A 22919-nucleotide genomic window follows, 5' to 3' on the forward strand; every position below is an offset into this window, starting at 1 on the left:
TTACAGAGGGGATGGGAAAAAGCCCTCGGTAGCCCCATACCTAGAAGAGTCAAAACCGTCAGAGAGCCAGTTGGGTCAGGCCTATTGGGGATCAGAACTGGTGTGGTGCTGAGACATTGCCTCAGGGAGTAGGTGTTGCTGTAGCGGATCAGCTTCTCTTGATGGTGTCCAATTTCACTCCTTTCAACAAGTGTATTATGAGAGTCAGATTTCGGCACTCTCTGGGTGCCTTGTCTTATGTCTCAGTATATGCTCCAAATGTTCAATGTAGCCACTGGCAGTGACAGGGCTGGCTACGAGGATTGTCTCAATCTCCATGGGTCTGGTGACCGTGGTGAAAGTGGCTCCATGTTCCTTGACTTTGCAAGAGGCCAGGAGCTGCAAATCGCTGGATCCTGGTTCCAGCACCCTGAGCCACATTGTTGGACTTAGTACTACAATACTAGTGGTGCGGTGAAGAAGATCGATCGTATATTTGTGAGCAGATGCTGGAGGCTCTTACAAAACTGCAAGGACTGCAGAAGTGCCCAGTTTGTGAAGTTTGTGAATTCTGACCACAGACTTGTTGTTGCTACTCTGAAGATCCTGCTTAGGTCCAGTAGGTTACCACATACTAGGAGAATGAGGCTGGACCTGGCCAGACTCCAAAATCAGGTTTTTTCTGGTGATTTTTCATGCAGTTTGTGTGAGGAACTTACGGATTTGGATGTGACTGCTGATCCTAATGTGATGTGGAAGATCTTCCGTGACAAGACCATAAAGGTTGCTGAGGGTTGTGTTGGTGTTACCAGTGTTCCCAGAAGGAGGAGTTTCATCTCTCAAGGCACCCTGGATATCATAGAGAGGGTAGGGAAGGCCCTGGGATCTGTGGTATCCGGAGTGAACTTCTCCAGGCTGGTGGTAAGACTGTGCCCCTGGCAAACTTTGCTTCCATTTGGGAGACTGGTGTCATCCCAATTGACTGGAAAATGGGACTTGTTGTCTCTAACTGGAAAGGGAAGGGTGATCGCCTGGATTGTGGCAACTACAGGGGGATAACACTGCTTTTGGTGCTGGGTAAGGTTCTTGCTAGGGTCATTCTCAATAAGTTCCGTGATTGCTTGCTCACCTACCATCGACTGCATCCTGGTACTGAGGGTTCTCATGGAGCGCAAATGCAAATATCACCAGAGTTTCTTTGCAGCCTTTGTCGAATTTCGGAAAGTGTTTTACTCAGTTGGTGGAGATGCCCTGTGGGACTTTGTGGGATCCCTTCAAGGTTTCTGGATGTCATGGCCGACCTGCACACCAGTATGGTGAGTGCTGTACAGAATGGAGGCAGAACCTCTGCGTTTTTCCCAGAGATGAATTCTGGGGTTCATCAGGGGTGTGTTCTTGCTCCTACTCTGTTCAGTGCTTGTATGGACTGGGCATTGGGCAAGGTTGTGGGGTCCAGCGGCGGTGGGGCATCTGTTAGCGAAGAAAAATTCATTGATCTTGACTTTACCAATGATGCTATGATCTTTGTGGAGTCAATGTAGTCTCTGATCAGAGCTCTCGAGACACTGAGCGAAGAATCTGAGTGTCTGGGTATGCGAGTGTCCTGGATAAAAACCAAGATCCAGGCCTTTAGTGACCTCTTAGGCACAGCCATCAGCAGTGTGTCTGTCTGCCGAGAGAGTGTCAACCTTTTTTGAGAGGTTTACTTACCTTGGCAGTGACATTCATGTCTCTGGTGACCCTTCTTATGAAGTCAATAGACAGATTGGGAAAGCATGGGGAGTCATGAAGTCTCTGCAAAGGGGAGTGTGGCACTCCCGATATCTATGCAAAAGGTCGAAGGTCCAAGTCTTTAGATTCCTGGTGCTTCCTGTCATGCTATATTGTTGCAAGACATGGACGCTATCCAGTGATCTTAGACGAAGACTGGACTCCTTTGGTAATGTGTCTCTTCGGAGAAACCTTGGGTTCCGCTGGTTTGACTTTGTGTCAGATGAGGAATGGAGTCCCGAATGAGGCACATTACCTGCATTGTGAGGAAGTGTCAGTTATAGCACTGCGACCATTTGGCGCGATTCCCCGAAGGGGATACGGCTCGCAGGATCCTTGTTGTTGAGAACCCGAGTGGCTGGACCAGACCAAGGGGACACCCACATAACACCTGGCTATAGCAGATAGAAGGTTATTTCCGGATGGTGGGACTGGACCGTGTGTCTGCCTCGGGTGGTTGCCAACCAGGATCCTGAGCTGTTTTGTCGTATGGTGAGTGCAGCAACGTGCTGTACCAGTGCATGCTCCCCAACCTGACCTGAAAAAATAGAGCTGGAATATCAAGCTTTTTAAGCATAATAAAGCTTAACTAAGGTACTGTTTTAATGTTGATCTGACTAACAGTTTACAAATTTGTCTTGTTCCTTACACTTAATTTAATTTTAAATGTGTTGTGTGGCAACTCCTGTCTGACCTTAATCCTTCAAAAAAGCATCTGAAAACAAGCATTCAGCTTGCACTGAAGTAATGCAATATGGTTTATTTTTGTGATATTTTAATGCTATGGTAATGGATTTAGCTTTCTTGCGTCAATAAGGCAATGCAGTCCCAAGAACTCCACTACAGAAGCATTCTCTAGTGAGTCAGATTGTTTTCAGTAAGAAGGTAAAGTCTGTTAATTTCAAAAATGTTCTACTTTTTCAGGAGTCCATATTGAGCAGGAAGAGGAGGAGGAAGAGCAGGACACTTCCTTTCGTGGAAGACTGCGTAGCTTGTTGGATAAGGTGAAGAACTTGCGTAAGAAGAAGGTGGAAGAAGAAGCAGAACCAGAGGAAGAAACAAAGCCCAGTAAGATTGTTTTAGTCAGGCCATAGAACTGTTAGTCATTTTAATTTTCCATTTGTTGATTGGCATTACTACAATGTAGTGAATCATTCTTGCATTTTTTATGTAGGTACCTTACAGGAGCTCATTTCTCAAACCATGGTGCAATGGGCCCAGGAATCATTCATTCAGAATCCAGAACTAGTGCGTCTCATGTTTAGTCTACTGCACCGACAGTATGATGGTATTGGGGAGCTCATTCGTGCTGTTCCCAAAGCATACACCATCAATGCCATATCTGTGGAAGACACCATGAATCTTCTGGAGTGCCTAGGACAAATACGATCACTATTAATTGTACAGATGGGGCCTGAGGAGGAAAGACTGATGATTCAAAGTATTGGGTGTGTGAAAGTACTGTGTTGATATACAAAAGAAAATTACATCTTAACAGGATGTTCAGTAACCAGAGTTTTAGTTTGTATGAACTAAAAGGTTGTGAGGATATGCTAAAAATACTTCAATGAGATGGCATGATTAAATTAGCAAATATATATATATATTTTTTAGATAGCTCTTTATTTAAATTAGGTACTGTACATCAGATTAATAGTGTCCTATAATAACTAGTCCTTTCTCTACTATACTTTGAAAATATTAAAGTGGTTCTGACTTACACTGGTGATGGTTCAGGCAGGCAAAGGGAAACCAGTGTTATTAACTAGTCTTTTTATTTTACCTTCTTTAGAAACATTATGAACAACAAAGTGTTCTATCAGCACCCAAATCTGATGCGGGCACTAGGGATGCATGAAACAGTAATGGAGGTCATGGTCAATGTACTTGGTGGAGGAGACTCAAAGGTATTGTTTTATTCAATACAGTGTTTACTGTGAATCTGATGTTGGTAAAATGTGACATTTAAGCTCCATTTTTGTTTAAGATCATCTACTCTATATATGTAAAATCCTAAGCCTAAAACTGCAAACGATTTTGTGCAACGATTTTATGTGACATTTTTTGTCATGCTTTAAATCGGGCTTCTTTTAAAACCTAACTATGTATGTTTGGTATGATTCTTTTCAGACTTTATCTAACTTTAATGTGATGTTGTTAGATTTTTAGATTCTTATTCCGTTTTTAAATTATAAACTAAAAAATTATCAAGAACTCATGTCCCGCGATACAAGACTTTGTGCCAAGAGATTTAACCATGCCTGGGGCCAGAAATAAAAGGCAAAGAATAGGACAGCTACTGTAAAGGGCTTTTAAATGTTTGAAGAACTGTGCTAGATGCAGATCACATGGCACGGCAGTAGCAGCCAGTTAGCAGCAGATCGAACAAAAATGAAGTTAAAAAAAAACTGTATTTGTTTCCCATTGTATCACCGCTTAATAGGGGGTTTCAGAGGAGCAACCGTATCTTCTTGGGTTCGTTCAGCCCTCCTCTTCACAACACGAGCGGCAGAGACACAAAGTGGCTGGTGTGTAGCACAGGCCGTTGTCGAGGAGGGGATGAACCCCCTAGTATAGTAATAATGTGACTAAAATGTTTAAATTAAACTGAATTAAATGAATGGTCAAGTGCTTAAGTATGCCTATTGTATTTTTTTGGTTGAAGCACAGCTTATAGTGATGTGAAAAATAACTATATAAATGTAAATAATTATTATTTTATTGTTAATTATTATTATTAGTAGTATATAGACATGTATTCCATGCTAAATAACATTGACAGTCTCTATAATAATTACTGCTGTGCTCACTAAGAATTCGCTTTCTACTTCAAAAAAATGCATTGGGTTCTCTGTGACCTAAAATAACATTTTTTTTTTAACATTTATTTTCTTCAGGAGATCAGATTTCCCAAGATGGTGACCAACTGCTGTCGATTTCTGTGTTATTTCTGTCGCATCAGCCGCCAAAACCAGAGGGCTATGTTTGATCATTTGAGCTACTTACTTGAAAACAGCGGCATTGGATTAGGTGAGATTTTTGTTTTTCTAGAATGTCTGAAGCTGAAATAAGCCAGTCCTTTCTTGGGTTCACTTAAATATTGGATTGTTTTGGAGTTGGACAATGTACTTGAAGGTTATGTTTGTATTTTTATGTTTAACCAAAATTTTAATATTATTAATCACACTTGTTTTCTTAATAACAAATAAAAAGGTCAATAAAAGGAAAATTACACAGCCATAAAACAAAAAGAAAGTAGAAAAAAAGTAGAAAAAAGTAGAAAAGCACTACAACTTGCAGGATTGTTTCAGAATGGTACTGTATAGACATTTCTTGGGCTACATCTGTCATTTTTCTTCTTAGTAGAATTCCATTTGTTTTTCGGCTATCAACTTGATTTTTACTTACACATGAAGCATGTGTTTTATTATTTAAAGTACAGTGGTATTGCTACACTGCAGAGATGGCACCAGAACAAATTTAGAAGGGTGGAATTGGGTTTTCATGGGGTGACAATGTGTCATAACAATGCAAATTAAACCTAAAATATTTTTGATTTACAATATCTATGCCTGAGAGTGCATGCACAACAGACTAGAGCAAACAGAACTTTATTGTACACAATGAAATGCTTCAGACTTGCACTGATAACTCAAAACACCCAATGCTACGGAGAGATTGTAACTGTCAGACAAACATAAGGTGCCTCTGGTAAGCACACAAATATATAATTCAGAGCAATGGAATATAATGAAATAAAACCACTGAGCACATCATTACATGTATTGAATCTCTGCAGTAGTCATGCAATCAAATTTGCAGTGCATTGCTGTCTAAGAAAGCTGTCATTTTTTTGAAAAAGAATTTTTCTGAAGTTAAGTTTTATGATGTATATTTTTATTATGTAAAATACATGCAATAAAATGTATAAACACAAATATGAATTTGTGGTGATGATGCAGACTTTTCTAGGGGTTTCCCTCTGCCATCAATCATGCTTCACTTTCATTTTATTGATTTTAAAACTTTCCCTGGGCGGCACGGTGGCGCAGTGGTAGCGCTGCTGCCTCGCAGTTAGGAGACCCGGGTTCGCTTCCCGGGTCCTCCCTGCGTGGAGTTTGCATGTTCTCCCCGTGTCTGCGTGGGTTTCCTCTGGGCGCTCCGGTTTCCTCCCACAATCCGAAGACATGCAGGTTAGGTGGATTGGCAATTCTAAATTGGCCCTAGTGTGTGTCCTGTGGTGGGTTGGCACCCTGCCCAGGATTGGTTCCTGCCTTGTGCCCTGTGTTGGCTGGGATTGGCTCCAGCAGACCCCCGTGACCCTGTATTCGGATTCAGCGGGTTAGAAAATGGATGGATGGAAAACTTTCCCTGTAAAATAAGTGACAAAACATTTTTTTTTACTTATTAATTCATTAATGGGAATTTTTCTGTCTTATATACTCAGGCTATAAATGTCCACAGGAATGGAACTCATTCATATATGAGAGCCACTAGTTTTTGACAGTTTATTGTTAATAAAAAGAAGTCATGTATGTCAAAAGACATTGAGTTGCATCACTAATGTGTGAAACCACTTTCTGTAGTTGAGAAGTATTCACTTATACCGTCTCAATGTCAATAAGAAAGTACAAGCACCCTTGTGCCTTGGAGTATTACATTCTCATTATATTGTTCTGGCTCAAGCCAAAGTTGTAAAAGATGTGCAACATTAAAGAACTTGACATAAGTTAACAGTTTTTACTTTCACTAAATCCATGCTAACTCTCTCTGCAAGTCCGCAAGGTGCTCTTTTGCTTCAGTAATGCTCATGGCCATGTTGTTGTTGTAAAACCACTTTGCCAGATATGCCACGTAATTTTTGTATGTTGTCTGATTTCTGATAATTTATGTCGATCAGTCTAATTTGGTTGATGTTATCATTGTCAGCATCCTTTGATAATGTAATGGTTACTTCAGTATATAACTTCAGCTACTGATCATTAAGTAAAGGCTAGCACCGCAATTTATTGCATAAAACAATAAATATGCACGTGTCTGTAGGTCTTTCCTCCCTTGATGCTGTTTATTTTATCAAAAAAGCATGTCAGAGCATTAGAACAATTTTGACAAGAACATGCCATTCACCCCGTCATATGTCAGTCCTATTCACTTAATTTCTCCAAAGTTACATCCAGGTGAGTTTCCACAAAGGTTCACAAAGTACCACTATCTACCGCACCACTTGGTAACTTAGTCCATATATCTATGGTTATTTGTGTTAAGAAAACCTTTCTAAATTTACTGTTTAGAAATGTGTGTCCTTGTGTTCTTGTTAAAGAACTTACTGTAAATGAATGCCTGTGTTCCAGTCGACTAATTCCTTTCCCTACCACTCCTAGGTTCTTTTTAAAAGGTGTACTTTCAAATCTCCAACCTCCAACTGTCTATAGAAATCTAACATTTTTACATTATAAATTTGCAGGACCTTTAAATTGTATCTGACTATCCTTGCGTTGTGTTCATGTCTGTCTTAATGATTTAGCTTATTCACATCATCTGGCTTTACAAAGAGTTTTGTGTTATCTGCCAACTTAACCAGATTGTTATTTTCATTGTTATCAAGATCCTTAATGTTGTGGTAGGTTAGTCTGGACACAAACAGACAAACACAGAATGTCCCGTATTCACACACATTTATTTACAAAGTTCAGCACATCACACAGTGCCCATGCACCACACACCCTTGTTCAATTGGGATCTCACCCATCCGGACGTCTCCTGCCTCCTATCCTCCTCTCCTTCCCAGTATTGCCTTCTTCCTCCCGACTCCGGCTCATCGACGGAGGCGGCCTCTTTTATAGCCACCTGGATGTGCTCCAGGTTTTCTGTGACAGTCTTCCGGTGGCACTTCCCGGTGTGGCGGAAGTGCCTCATGAGCACCCGGAAGCACTCCAGGTGTCCCTGCTATTTCTTCCGGAAGCACTTCTGGGTGTGGCAGAAGTGCTGACATCCAGGGCTCCACAATCCTCTGGGTGCACCCCTGTAGGGGCCACGAGACCCAATAGGGTTGAGCTTCCATGCTCGCTTCCCGTGGCCCCCTTACAGAACTGGGCAGCTGCCCGCTCGTGGTCCAGGGGAGGTATAGTCTTCTAGACATCTCGGACAGGCTTAAACCCTGGCTGTCTGCCACAATGTAGACTTGACTCCTCAAACCATACATGAAATTCAATACCCTTCAATATATTTACTGGGCCCTGTTCACTCAGACGTCCCATGTAATGTTTATTATTATTTGCTTAGAAATATATGTGTAACTCATCCACCCATTTTCCAACCCGCTGAATCCGAACACAGGGTCACGGGGGTCTGCTGGAGCCAATCCCAGCCAACACAGGGCACAAGGCAGGAACCAATCCCAGGCAGGGTGCCAACCCACCGCAGGACACACACAAACACACCAAGCACACACCAGGGCCAATTTAGAATCGCCAATCCACCTAACCGGCATGTCTTTGGATTGTGGGAAGAAACCCACGCAGACACGGGGAGAACATGCAAATTCCACGCAGGGAGGACCTGGGAAGTGAACCCGGGTCTCCTAACTGCGAGGCAGCAGCACTACCACTGCGCCACCGTACCGCCCTATGTGTAACTCAAGTAGCAAAATTTTACTCAATAACTTCTAATCTGATTACAATAATTTAACCTGTAACACATTAAACTTCATAAGTGATAAATGTAATTACAGTACACATTATTTTGTATGGGCGGCACGGTGGCGCAGTGGTAGCGCTGCTGCCTCGCAGTTAGGAGACCCGGGTTCACTTCCCGGGTCCTCCCTGTGTGGAGTTTGCATGTTCTCCCCGTGTCTGCGTGGGTTTCCTCCCACAGTCCAAAGACATGCAGGTTAGGTGCATTGGCGATTCTAAATTTGGCCCTAATGTGTGTTTGTGTGTGTCCTGCAATGGGTTGGCACCCAGCCCAAGATTGGATTCCTGCCTTGTGCCTGGGATTGGCTCCAGCAGACCCCTGTGTTCGGATTCAGTGGGTTGGAAAATGGATGGATTATTTTGTACAGTTTTATCCTAGACGCTAGTTATTTCTTTTTTTTTTTTGTTTTTCGACCCTTTGTTAGTTTTATAAGAATATATTACAGTAAGTATATTACTGTACAATTAACCATACTATAAGTGATAACAGTATTTCCTGTCTAATAAATCCTGTCTATTAAACACCATTCGCAATCTATCTGAAAAGTTACAGTATAAAATCTGGATAATTTATTATATGTTTATCACTCAAAGGTCCTGAATAATGTAAAGAGACAATAAAGGTTCAGCATTCTTACTTTAATACTGTAAAAAAGCAGTAGGATTAGTTTGTTGTTAAATACATCTGGGAAAAGATGTAAAAAGTTGCAATACATTTTGGTCGGAGCATTCTGTTGTTTGACTTATAGACATCTTGCTTCGGAGCCAAAATTTACATCAGGATTTAGAGTACACAACAAGGTTTTAGATGTAGTAAAACTCAGTATGCAGTCTATTTTAGTCATTGTAAAAGGTTTATTAAATTTCTGTTTCATCAACAGTGGACAGTCTTTATTTTATACTTCATTCATTGTAGCTCGGTTTTTGCAGACTAAATTATTTATACAGTTGATGTCCATGCAGGCTCATAGACTTAGTAAATCTGACATTTTCACTATTTTATGATATGATTGTCTAGTACCAATCACATAAGTGGACCTTTTTTTGACAGGTATGAGAGGATCCACTCCTCTTGATGTTGCAGCTGCTTCCGTGATTGATAACAATGAGCTGGCGCTAGCTTTACAGGAGCAGGACCTTGAAAAGGTAGGTGAATTTGCCGAAAATGCATTAATTTTATTCTAAAGTTAGTACACTTGACATTTGAAGAACCATATTAGACAGAGCTCTTTTACTGTATGGGTCTAGAGTTAGGAGCACTGAATTTTGAATTTAATGGAGGCAACAGGTCCTGTAAGTGTACTGTTAGATAGTTGATTACTTTAGAAAACTAAAGGGCATACAAAGAAAACAGAATATGGTTCCCAGTGGAGAGAATTGGTTTATCCCCTGTAATATGACAGACAACAAGAACGGTACAACTGTTGAAGGTTCATTGATGCAGGAACACTTAAACCACTATGGAGGGTTCTAGCTTTGTCTCCCTGCAGCCATTGAAGAGCCATTCCTCATCCTAGCAAACACTCCAGGTTGGGCTGTGTCACTTGGTATATGTTTAAAGTCTATGACTATTCTGATATCTTGTGTTGTCCCTTGTATATATCCCTCAGTTTTTAATGTTATTTGTTTAGTTATTATTATTAGACATTTTTTGCAGTTTTTATTAAGATTGGAATATTTTACAATAGTTTTCAGGTTTGTTTTACACTTGTTCAAGTGATTTCCTTTGAGTTACACAGTGAGGCAGATTTGGGTTTAAAGGTTAAAGTCTAATGTTTTAGCCACGGCACAATACTAGATAGAGATAGATAGATAGATAGATAGATAGATAGATAGATAGATAGATAGATAGATAGATAGATAGATAGATAGATAGATAGATAGATAGATACTTTATTAATCCCAAGGGGAAATTCACATAATCCAGCAGCAGTATACTGATACAAAAAACAATATTAAATTAAATAGTAATAAAAATGAATGTAAAAGCAGACAATAACTTTGAGTAATGTTAGCATTTACTCCCCCGGGTGGAATTGAAGAGTCGCATAGTGTGGTGGAGGAACGATCTCCTCAGTCTGTCAGTGGAGCAGGACAGTGACAAAAGTCTGTCACTGAAGCTATTCCTCTGCCTGGAGATGACACTGTTCAGTGGATGCAAACTAATAAATACCTGTCTAATAAATGCGCTATTGTTATATTTTTGGCTCACTGGCATTGTCCATGTTGGGAGATGTTACTTCTTTGAAAAGATTTGCCCTTTAATTTCAGGTTTGTCCTTATCAAATGCTTTATTCCCATTTTCATGTTTTTGGAATAGAAAGTTTTGAAAAGATGGATCACAACCAGCAGTCTTGACGATGGGAGTTATGTTTTAGTACAGTAGCATCTCTTTTGATGTGTGTACTGTATGTGACACCAGACCTTAACCAAAGAGGTAGCTGAGAGATGTTTGACCTTGGTTGTAGACCAGTATGTGGGTAATGAGGTAGTATAGGGTGGTCCAGATCTAATTATGCAACTTTCAATGCAATGCGGGAAAACAATACAAGACAAAAGAATTGTTCAAAATATCTTGTAATAAACAAAAATGGACTTACATTGAATTCATTCACTGATTTTCCATGTAATGTCCCACTTGTCCTCCAATTTTTTGTGAATTCTCTATGTAATAAAGTTAATAAGTTATAGCATAATGAAAATTGCATAATTAGATCTGGACCACCCTGTAAGAGCAAGTGTTTGAATTAAGACAAAGCTGAAATAGTCAAAACATATATGTATATTCTTTTAAATCTCTTGGCTAATAATAACTTTGTTTTATTAATTAGTGGAAATACTAGGAAAGTTAGAAATCAATAAAAATAAGTGGGAATTTTGGTAATTGACATATATTTTATTAGGTGCCGGTATGTATTCTGTAATGTGTTATCTCAGATAGAGAAATAGAGAGGCTTTATTTGGCTTTTAACACAACTCTTTTGTCGCCGTTTCAGGTGGTGACCTACTTGGCTGGATGTGGTCTACAGAGCTGCCCTATGCTTCTAGCAAAGGGCTACCCAGACATTGGCTGGAACCCTAGTGGAGGTGAACGCTACCTGGACTTCCTTAGGTTTGCTGTCTTTGTCAATGGTAAGCTGTCTTCCTGTCATATTTATTTATTTATAAAGCACTTAATAAAAAAAACTTTATAAAGCGACATCAAGGCTGACCAAAGTGCTGTACAATAAAAACCCAACATATCAGACATACAAAACCATAACGGTAAATGAAACAGAAACACATAAACACATAAGAACTGAGGAGATTCTTAATAAAACAATACAGTATGCAGATAGCCAACATATCATACTGGGTTAAAAGCCAGAGAGTAAAAATGTGTTTTTTAAAAGGATTTAAAGGCAGCTAGCGAAGGAGCCTGCCTAACATGCAACGGCAAATCGTTCCAGAGTTTTGGAGCTGCAACTGAAAAAGCTCGATCACCTCTGAGTTTGCATCGTGTCTTGGAAACACGTAAAAGCATCTGTTCTGCTGACCTGAGAGAGTGAGACGGTACATAAGGGTGCAGCTGTTCTGACAAATAAAGAGGGGCACAACCGTTAAAGGATTTAAAAACAAATACAAGGACCTTAAAATGAATTCTAAAACGAATTGAAAGCCAGTGAAGGGAAGCCAAAATCGGGGTAACATGCTCATGCTTTCTTGTGCCAGTTAAAAATTGAGCAGCAGCGTTTTGTACCAGCTGTAGGTGAGCAATGGAGGCCTGGCTAATTCCAAAAAGAAGTGCATTGCAGTAATCTAGACGAGATGTTATAAAAGCATGTATCACTGTTTCAAGGTTGCGCTTAGACAAGACAGGTTTGATTTTTGACAGCCGCCTCAACTGGAAAGAGCAAGATTTTACCACTGCGTTCACATGGCTATCAAGTTTTAAAGTGGGATCCATTTTCACACCTAAATTTGTGATCATGATTTTCTCCAATCGAGCCACAGTGGAAAGGTTGATGCAGGGGGTTCTACTGGTGCCATTGGGTCTAAATAGCATGACTTCTGTTTTGTTATCATTAAAATTTAGAAAATTTAAAGCCATCCAACTCCTTATGTCAATAAGGCAGTCAAGCAGGGCCTGGAGAGAACATAGACTGTGGCGCTTCAGAGGGAAATAAACCTGACAATCATCTGCATAAAGATGAAAGGAAATACTGTATTTCCGAAAAATAGCACTGAGTAGCACTAGGTATAAGGAGAAGAGAAGAGGTCCCAGGATGGAGCCCTGTGGTACCTCCCAAGTGAGGGCAACAGAGGTGGAAGTAAAATAATCAATGCTGACACAAAAACTTCTATCTGAGAAATAGGACATAAACCATTGGAGAGCTAAACCTGTGATGCCCACCCTCTGCTCTAGCCTGGAGATGAGGATTTAATGGTCTATCGTGTCAAAGGCAGCTGTTAAATCCAAAAGCATAAGTAGTACACAGTCACCAGAGTCCACTGTTAAAAGAATATCATTAGAAACCCTTAACAGAGAGGACACAGTCCTGTGGTGAGTTTTAAACCCAGACTGAAACACTTCCAGAATTGCATATTGTTCCAGAAAGGACTTCCGTTGGGTATAGATGACTTTTTCCAAGAGTTTGGACAAAAAGGTAGTTTGGAAATAGGCCTAAAGTTAGACATAACAGAGTGATCCAGACCCGATTTTTTATGCTCATATGGTGGTTACATCAGAGGAATCAATCAGAGTAATAAGGTCAGAGAAATGAGAAGTTGTTTCTGCTGTGCCTTTTCAGGAAAATTGCTTAAGTACTTTATTTATCTCGTGTTTTAAAGTTCATTTATATTTGATCCAATATTTTCTCAAGCAGTTGGTCATTTTGTAAAATATTTCTACAAATAATTCAAAAAAGAGAAAAAATACTTATCCACCAAGAACCAGTTGAGCAAGGTATTGCACCTTATTATATTATATACTGTATATAATGCTGGGTATGCTTAGCCATCCAAGGAAAAAACTTATCTTAGACCTATCCCTTCCAAGCATTAGTGCTTCTCACTTATATTCACACTTGTTTTAAAGAACAACAACAACATTTATTTCTATAGCAAATTTTCATACAAATGATGTTGCTCAAAGTGTCTTACAGGATGAAAAAGGACCAAATATACAGGCAGTCCCCGGGTTACATACGAGATAGGGACTGTAGGCTTGTACTTAAGTTGAGTTTGTATGTAAGTCGTAAAAGATACATTATTTTAATAAATTCTATTGTTGACCGACTGTAACCAAGTGTTGTGCCAATGAAGGATGGAGCTTCACCTCTCTCTGACCTTTTTATTGTTTCTACTTTATTTTTAATGATGATAGTTTTTCTCTTCTTTCCTGTATCACTAGCAATTGCATCAGATTTGTGTTTCAGAGACATTCTTGAAGGGTGAAGACAAAAGGTTAAGATGAGCTCTTCTGCACAACACTGTACACAATATCACAGCAGGAAGGCACCCGTCATCAAGACGTCTGGTGTAGTGATGAGAGACAACTTCCTGCTATGTGCGTAACAGTACAAGCAGGCTTGCTATTGAGCATGAATGGGGGCAGCGAGGGTCAATTCACCATTCGCCCACCACACAGTCACCTCCACTACAGGATGCTGCCTTTAGCGTCCGCCCACAGAGAACGAACATGGTGCGACCAAAGGTGGGTAGTGAATCGCCCACCACCGCTCCCATTCAACAGGCAGCCAACCGAGGCACACTACAATACTACCCCCCGCTGCCCAGTTCACCCTCAATGGCCTCTGTTTAGCCACAACCAGGTCACCGCTTGCAGCATTACCAGCCGCCCACCGAGAATGAACTGGGCAGCCATGTGTGGTGGGCGGGCAGTGAAACGCCACCCTCCGCTTAATGCAGCCTGCGTCTAGTCAGGAGCAATAGCTGCTGCGGCATAGTGGGTGGACAGCGAACCACCCCGTTAAGCCTCCGTCTGCACACAAGCGATAGCTGTGCCCCCGGTGACTATGAACCACGGGTCACCGCTTGACGCCGGGAGCCGCCAGAGGAACACTACACTGCGTGAGAAGCAAAATTGCCCCCCCTCCAGCCACTGCTTGCGGCATCCCCAGGCCGAAGATGATGGAGTGGAAGTTAATGAGGCGCATACATCGCAGCTGTGGCCCCGTTCGTAAATCGTAGGTCGGATGTCCGTAACCTGGGGACTACCTGTGTAAAAAAAAAAAATTAGGCAATACTAATTAACATAGAATAAAAGTAAGGTCAGGGAGGACAGATAAAACAAGAAAAAAACGGCTGGAGAAAAAAAATTAAATCTGCAGGGGTTCTGAGGCCACAAGACCACCCAGCCCCCTCTAGGCATTCTACCTAACATCAATAACCTCAATCAGTCCTCATGGTATTCAGGGTTCACATGAAAGAACTTGATGATGAAGGTCACGTGGACTTCTGGCCTTTAATCCATTAATATAGAGACAGCACGGTTCTTTAATCAGGTGGTGTTGGTGCAGATCGCCACCACAGAAAACTAGAAAAAGAACAGCAGAGAAAGTAGGGGTTAGTACAGACTTCAGAGCCACCATGAATGATAATGATAATTATTTGAATATACAGAGCATCAGGATTAAATGTAAATAAAGCTATGAGAAAGCCATGTTAAAGTAGTGTGTTTTTATCAGTTTTTTTAAGTGCTCCACTGTATTAGCCTGGAGAATTCCTATTGGTAAGCTGTTGCAGATTTTAAGTGCATAACAGCAGAAGGCTCCCTCACCACTTCTTTTAAGTTTAACTCTTGGAATAATAAGCAGACACTCATTTCAAGATCTAAGGTTATGATTTGGAGTGTAAGGTGAAAGACATTCTGAAATATAGGATGAAGTGAGATTATTTAAGGCTTTGTAAACCATAAGCAGTATTTTAAAGTCAATTCTAAATGACACAAGTAACCGGTGTAGTGACATCAAAACTGGAGAGATGTGCTCAGATTTTCTTTTCCTAGTTAAGATTCTAGCAGCTGCATTCTACACTCATTGCAATCGTTTGAAGTCTTTTCTTGGGTACTCCAGAGAGGAGTGCGTTACAGTAATCTAGCCGACTGAAAATTTCTCAACATCTTGCAAGGTTTTATAAGAGGACTAACTTTTGCTATGTTTCTTAAGTGAAAAAATGCTGTCCTAGTAATCTGATTAATATGTGATTTAAAATTCAGGTCAGAGTCAATAGTTACCTGTAAATTCTTTACCTCTGTCTTGACTTTTATTCCTAATGGATCAAATTTATTTCTAATACCCTCATTATATTCATTTTTGCCAATCATTAAAATTTCTGTTTTCTCTGTTTAGTTTGAGAATATTACTACTCATCCATTCAGAAACACAAGTAAGACATTGTGTCAGTGAGTCAACAGTGTCAGAGGTCAGAGAATCAAGAAGCCTTGAGATATTATCATAAACAGAATATGAAAAATGTCTGGCTTTTTGAACAGTTTTTCCACTCTGCCCTCTAAAAGTTTTATACTTCAGCCATTAACCCTGAAATGGCTTTCATTTTTCCTTCCATACCTTGACCATCAGAATCTCCCAGTAATGACTATAGTACTATTTGTAGCATTTATAGTAATAAAACAATTTGTGTTAGTCATATCATGTACGTTTATTCACTTACACTAATAACATGATTCATCTGGTATTTCTTGGATATTCTAAATATATTGCAACGCATGTTAACCCCTATGCATTTTTTTTTTGCTATGCCTGTGTTTTTTTTTATTGTATAGGGGAGAGTGTTGAAGAGAATGCTAATGTAGTTGTTCGTTTACTTATTCGCCGTCCTGAATGTTTTGGACCTGCTCTTCGAGGAGAGGGGGGTAATGGATTACTTGCTGCTGTTGAAGAGGCAATCAAAATCTCTGAAGACCCTGCCCGTGATGGGCCAACTGTCAAAAAAGACAGGCGGTTTGGACCGTAAGCTACCTTTTTTTAATTTATGCCAGAAATCAAATATAATTTCTGTATATTACATTATCAGGTTACAGTTAGTGAATACAATTACCTGATGATCATTACAGAGATTACAGTTCATCTATTCATTTAAAAGTTGATTTATTGTTTAATTCAAAATTGAGAGGATGTGATTAATAAATGGCAGGACAAGCTTTCATAATGGCATTATCACAAGCAGAAATACCAGAACAGCTTGTATATTTCATTTGTCTCCTTTCTGTTTTGTTTACTGAGCAGGTTTGGAGGAGAAGAGGCCCTGGAAGAGAACAGAGTGCATCTTGGGAATGCTATCATGTCTTTCTACTCTGCGCTGATTGACCTGCTTGGGCGCTGTGCTCCAGAGATGCATGTGAGTAGTTTAGATGGAACAGTTTCAACACTGGTGACTTTAATCCTAGTCTTTTCTGAAATGTTCACAGCATATGGACAGTTTATTTTTAAATCAAAGGAAAAATATTGGAAGACAATGAAACAGATCTCTTTTTGTCTTTAACACTATAGTTAATTCAAGCTGGTAAAGGTGAAGCTATTCGAATCCGGGCAATTCTTCGGTCTCTTGTTCCAATTGAGGACCTTGTGGGAGTAATTAGCCTTCCTGTACAAATCCCAGCCTTTGGAAAAGGTAATTAACTCCAGCTAAGTTAGACAGTATGAAGCTATTTCCATATATATTTTAAGTTGCTCCATGATAATTATCAGTTAATGTTTACTAAAGATTATTCTTATTAACCACTATTTCCTTTTTGTTTATCATCCTGATAATACAAAGGCAGCAGTAATAGAAGTTTTAAGTGGTATTTGTAAATTTTACATTTTGCTAAATGTGGATTAATCTCTCCAGATGGAAACACCATTGAGCCCAAGATGTCAGCCAGCTTTGTACCAGACCACAAAGCTCCAATGGTACTGTTTCTGGATCGTGTTTATGGTATTGAGAACCAGGATTTCCTCCTACATGTGTTGGAAGTCGGTTTTCTGCCAGATATGAGGGCAGCGGCATCTCTTGATACGGTAAGATTCAGTCACTTCTTTCACAAAGAAAACCTAAGAAATAACATCAGGCAACATTGTTCCTTCACTGTGTTTATGCTTTCTTTCTTTTCTTCAGAATGCTTTGGCACACATGTCATAATCTATAAAACTTTATTTACATCTTTCTCACACTTTACTAATCCTTTCTTTCCCCTGCTTTAGTCATCTATTTTACTTAAATCATTTAGGATACAAAAATAAGATATTATTGGATGGTTTTTAGTGTGGAATTTTATGTTTCTTTTGGCAGATTGCATGATTCTGACTTTACAGGGGAAATAAGAGGTGGCTTAGTGGGGTACTTTAGGCTTCACTTTAGAATAGATGGTAAAATAAACATAAAATAAGTAACATTATAATTAAAATGAAGTTATGACAATGTTTTAGATACTGACCCATTAGCTGTCTATCTGTTTTGCAGCTGTGATACACAAGCACTTTTTGGCAACACAGTAATAATACCAAAGTGTTCTTACACTCCTGTCTTAACTCTTGATGGAATATGAGTTTGATACTTCCAAGCAGCTAATTTTACCTTCATGTCATCAAGGAATACTTTTCCATAATAGTGATGGACAAATATGTGCATCTTTCATATTGGAGGAGAGAATGAAGGGCATTAATTTCCCTCTCTACTTTATAGATGTGTTTTAGAAGTTGTGCATGGCTTTTAAGCATTTACTAAAAATTGGCTGTTGCAGTGTCAGAGAGAAAAAATAGATAAAGAGATAAACAATTCATTATGGAAAACACCAGTACACTGTTAGCATTATTATATTTTTTCTTGGACCAAACCTGTAGTATAAAGTCAAATTTTACAACCAAAAGGAGTATTTTTACCTTTTGATTTTCATACTAAAAGTAATCCATTAGCTGTATTACTTTCCTTAAAAGTTATTCTTTAGAACTAACAGAAAGGTGTTAACTATAATTCTATAATAATGCCACCACCTGGGGCCTCATGTATAACGCCGTGCGTAGAACTCGCACTATAACATGGCGTAAGCACAAAAGCCGAAATGTGCTTACGCACAGAAAAATCCAGATGCAGGAATCTGTGCGTACTCCAACTTCCACGTTCTTCCGCTACATAAATCCCGACCAGCGTGAAAACTAACGCTCGTGAACGCGCATTATGTAACGCCCCAAATCCTCCCAGAATTACGCCTATTTGAATATGCAAATCAATATAAATCGCCCTTAAGCGCAGCCTTCTGTGAAAAGACAATGGGAAAAGCACGGGGAAAATATAAGAATTTCAGCGAATACCAAGTGGAGGCAAAGGAAAAACATACTATTTGTTCAAATAAACCGTGGTATAATCATCAAAATGAAGTTGATCGAGTGACATAGCGTGTTGGAGAAACACGAAAGCTCACATCCACAAAATCGCACAGTGCCGGAAATAAAAAAGAAGTCACATATCAAAGTTGCCGTGGAAAGCCAAGTTGTAAACCCACTGTCTGAGTGTCATATGAAAGCTTATTAGGGTACAGAGAAAAAGGCACACGGTGGGGAAAAAGCACGAAATGTCAACTTCAATCTCAGCATTTCCACTTTAATCATGTAGTTTATTTTGTCATTAAAGTAGAACATCATAAAATTCATCTTAAAATTGTTTAATTACCAGTTTCTAAAATCACATCGTAATTAAAGTAGCACGTTAAATGCTTTGTTTTGTATTTGATTTTCTATGTGCTATATGTGTGTGAATCACTACTTGCTTCTTAAACCGGCTCTCTTCCTCCAACTGGACACAGAGTCCATTACATCCGTGATATTACAGCTCTCTGAATAACTAAAATACTGAGATGTATATGTGATATCATTTTCATGATGATAGGAGTTAAAGAACGTTTGTGCTCATGACACAAGCATTTAACTTTTGCCGAAATTTGTCGCTGCGTTTTTAGCTGTGTTGTTATTTTCTCTTTCTGTTTTATATTCAATATATATTGGCGTACGCCCAAGAGTCCTTGCTTTTCTTTCCCCAAGTAACCGATCGCCATACAATCAGCTCTGTAATAGACGTTAAGCCATCTGTAAGCTTAGCGCCGATTCTTCAAAACGTTTAAAGAACATTGAAATATCTTCGTAGTACATGTTTAATTATTCTATCCTTCACGACACTCCCAGTGAAGAATATAGATTATTTAAATAAAGTTAAAGTTTTATCTGTATAATTTAACAAACATATTTTGCTGCATTTCACCTTAAAAATTATATCGTCATCATATGTAAATACGCGCTTTATAAAGTGGCTCAGGTTGTGCGATATTATAACTATAGTGCAAGTTTACAGTGGGGTGATTGTACTTATAAGTACAAATAGTTCTACAAGGAGCACTTGATTGGCTGCATTTAAAGATCTTGGGATTAAACTGTTTTGAACCGCGAGGTCTGTACAGGAAAGGCTTTGAAACGTTTTGCCGTGGCTGAGACAGCATGTCCTTAATGCCGTATACCGATAATTCTCTTTCCGATCAGCTGCTGCTGTGATTCACACTCAGATACAGTGATATAAATACTCCGAGTCGTGCAGTGAGAGTAATATGGAAAAAGATGATCCGCTGTGGCAACTCCTAACGGGAGGAGCTGAAAGAAGAAGAAGAAGAAGAAGAAGAACGCTAAAGCAGTTATGGCATTTGGAATACTATGGCTGTTCCCTGGACCATTATATTGTTACGAGTTAATTACAATCAGATGCATTACACTAATAAACAATATGCGGTTAGTTTCAGTGTATTTATAAAGCCGCGTCATGAAAATAATGAGTAATCACACAAGAACAGTACCATTGCTTTGACGCTGGGTGCCGCCAGTTTGCAAAACCGAGCGGAGAACTTGCGTACGACAAGGCATGAGGTACCGTGGAAAAGTGCGTGGCTTTACGCCAAGTGTAGGTTTTATACATCGCGATTTGAACGTGGAAAAGTTCTTACGCAACATTTCTGTGCGTACGCACCGTTTATACATGAGGCCCCTGGTGTGGTAATGCTGCTATGCTCAATATGTTGTCATATTTGTCCTAATATCTCGGCATGTATTCAGGTTTGTATTAGTATTTTAACCTTGTGTATTACAGACGTTCAGGAAAAGTAGTTTTTGTTCGTGATGTAGGCCAGAATGTCTTGTTCTTAAGGCAGTAGGAAAGTGTTTATCTTTGGCTTGAATAGTCACTGTTGAATACTCAGTGTTTTCAAATGTGGTAGAAAGTTAACATCTTATTAAAAAAGAAACATCCTCTAACAGGACAAATCAGGCAGGAGAAAATCTGTTCATGGTATGTTTTAATTACTCCTGAGCAAAACGCTTTGGAGGGAGCATTCATCAAAAGCAGTGTGTTACAGCCTGGTCAGAATGGTCAGAGAAACAAAGAATAGAGGTTCATTTTATAAACTACTGAATTTATATACAGTATCGATCAATCAATACATTTTACTCTGTCTGGTTCCTTGGTTTACACCCAAATGATGTATTTAAAATAAAAGTCTGTTATATTATATTCTGGTTCTTCTTATACCTTTGTGTTGCACCACCATGCCTTAAATTTCTGTGCATATAACTATCCATTCTGCTGATTTCTTAGTCATCCTTCAGTACATTTTGTATATTACATGAACCTTTCTTCTGGCACATTATTTACTTAACCTTCTCAGTATTTTTTCTAAACAAATTCTAATATTTCAGTGTACATTTTGGTGTTGACTTGACCTTTATCTGGCTTACTGGTGTACCTGAACAGGTTTCTGACATTTACTAAGCCTTTATGCTGTTTCTTTAAATTGAATGCCATGTTACCCTGAAATTATTCTTCCACATAAATTGTTCACAAAATATAACCTGGGAATCTCCAGTCATAAATTACTATATAAATTAGAAAGATATGCACTTGAAAAGGCTAATAAGCAAGCTAAAAGGGTCTATAATGCAAAACTCAAGCAGCAACATTAACAACATTTTTATATAGCTCATTTTCATACAAACATTGTAGCTCAAAGTGCTTTACAAGGTTAAATAAAAAGGAGTGTATAAAACATAAACAAACAAGATCTGGCAATGATATTATACAGTACAACAACAACAACAACGTTTATTTATATAGCACATTTTCATACAAACAGTAGCTCAAAGTGCTTTACATATTAAAGAATAGAAAAATGAAAGACATAATTATAAAACAAAATAAATCAATATTAACATCGAATAAGAGTAAGGTTCAATGGCCAGGGGGGACAGAAAAAACAAAAAACTCCAGACGGCTGGAGAAAAATAAAATCTGTAGGGATTCCAGACCATGAGACCGCCCAGTCCCCTCTGGGCATTCTACCTAACATAAATGAAACAGTCCTCTTTGGATTTAGGATTCTCACGGAAGGGCTTGATGATGATGATGGTCACGTAGACTTCTTCCTTTTAATCCGTCCATCATTGTTGGAGCATCATGAAGCTTTGAGTAGGTGGAGGTGGCGCAGGCCACCACCACAAAGAAACCGGAAAAAGAAACAGAAAAGAGAGTAGGGGTCAGTACGGATTTTAGAGCCACCATGAGTAGTTGTTATGATGAATTGAACATACAGAGTATCAGGATTAAGTTAAATTACGATTAAAATGAAGTTATAAAAAGGCCATGTTAAAGTAATGTGTTTTCAGCAGTGTTTTAAAGTGCTCTACTGTATCAGCCTGGCGAATTCCTATTGGCAGGCTATTCCAGATTTTAGGTGCATAACAGCAGAAGGCCGCCCGCCTCACCACTTCTTTTAAGTTTTGTTCTTGGAATTCTAAGGAGACACTCATTTGAGGATCTGAGGTTACGATTTGGAATATAAGGTGTCAGACATTCCGATATATAAGATGGGGCAAGATTATTTAAGGCTTTATAAACCATAAGCAGAATTTTAAAGTCAATTCTGAATGACACATCTATATATATCAAATAGTAGTATATATCAAAGAAAAATATATAGTTGAATGGATAGGAGGACCATAGTTTTCATGCTTCACGTGGAAGAATTTGATGTTGATGGTCATGCAGACATGTGGAACACCTGCCATTCAATCCGTAAGCAAAGGGGGCACATGGTACCTTGATCAGGTTTTGGTGGCACAGATCACCACTGCAGAAGAACCAGAAAAGACAGCAGAGAATATTACAAAGTAGTATGGAATTGCAGAACGCAGAGGAAGATGATAAGTCAGTCCCCTTATAGACTAATAGAGATACAACTAAAATGTAGCCACAAAAAAGCCATTTTAAAATAAAGGGGTTTTAAAAGTTTTTTTAAATTGTTGTACAGTATTAGAGTGGTGAATTTCTAATGTTAAAGTATTCCAAATTTTAGGTGCATAACAGCAAAAGGCTGACTACTTCTTTTCAGTTTGGCTCTTGGAATTATAAGCAGACCTACATTTGAAGATCTGAGGTTACAACCAG

The 22919-nt window shown here is 39.2% G+C and overlaps 1 protein-coding gene across 10 annotated transcripts in view; it reads left to right on the top strand.

Moving 5' to 3' along the window:
• LOC120538749 (ryanodine receptor 1-like) overlaps nucleotides 1–22919 on the top strand; it is a 364839-nt gene that overhangs the window by 148939 nt on the left and 192981 nt on the right. For all 10 annotated transcript variants that reach the window (XM_039768185.1, XM_039768186.1, XM_039768187.1 and 7 more), the window contains 10 exons: nucleotides 2674–2817; nucleotides 2924–3197; nucleotides 3542–3656; nucleotides 4647–4779; nucleotides 9493–9587; nucleotides 11438–11573; nucleotides 16228–16414; nucleotides 16691–16802; nucleotides 16955–17075; nucleotides 17295–17464. In XM_039768185.1, coding sequence (XP_039624119.1) covers nucleotides 2674–2817; nucleotides 2924–3197; nucleotides 3542–3656; nucleotides 4647–4779; nucleotides 9493–9587; nucleotides 11438–11573; nucleotides 16228–16414; nucleotides 16691–16802; nucleotides 16955–17075; nucleotides 17295–17464 — 1487 coding nt within the window. The remainder of the gene's footprint in view (nucleotides 1–2673; nucleotides 2818–2923; nucleotides 3198–3541; nucleotides 3657–4646; nucleotides 4780–9492; nucleotides 9588–11437; nucleotides 11574–16227; nucleotides 16415–16690; nucleotides 16803–16954; nucleotides 17076–17294; nucleotides 17465–22919) is intronic.

This window comes from Polypterus senegalus, chromosome 11 (genome assembly GCF_016835505.1).
Source record: "Polypterus senegalus isolate Bchr_013 chromosome 11, ASM1683550v1, whole genome shotgun sequence".
Lineage (NCBI taxonomy): Eukaryota > Metazoa > Chordata > Cladistia > Polypteriformes > Polypteridae > Polypterus > Polypterus senegalus.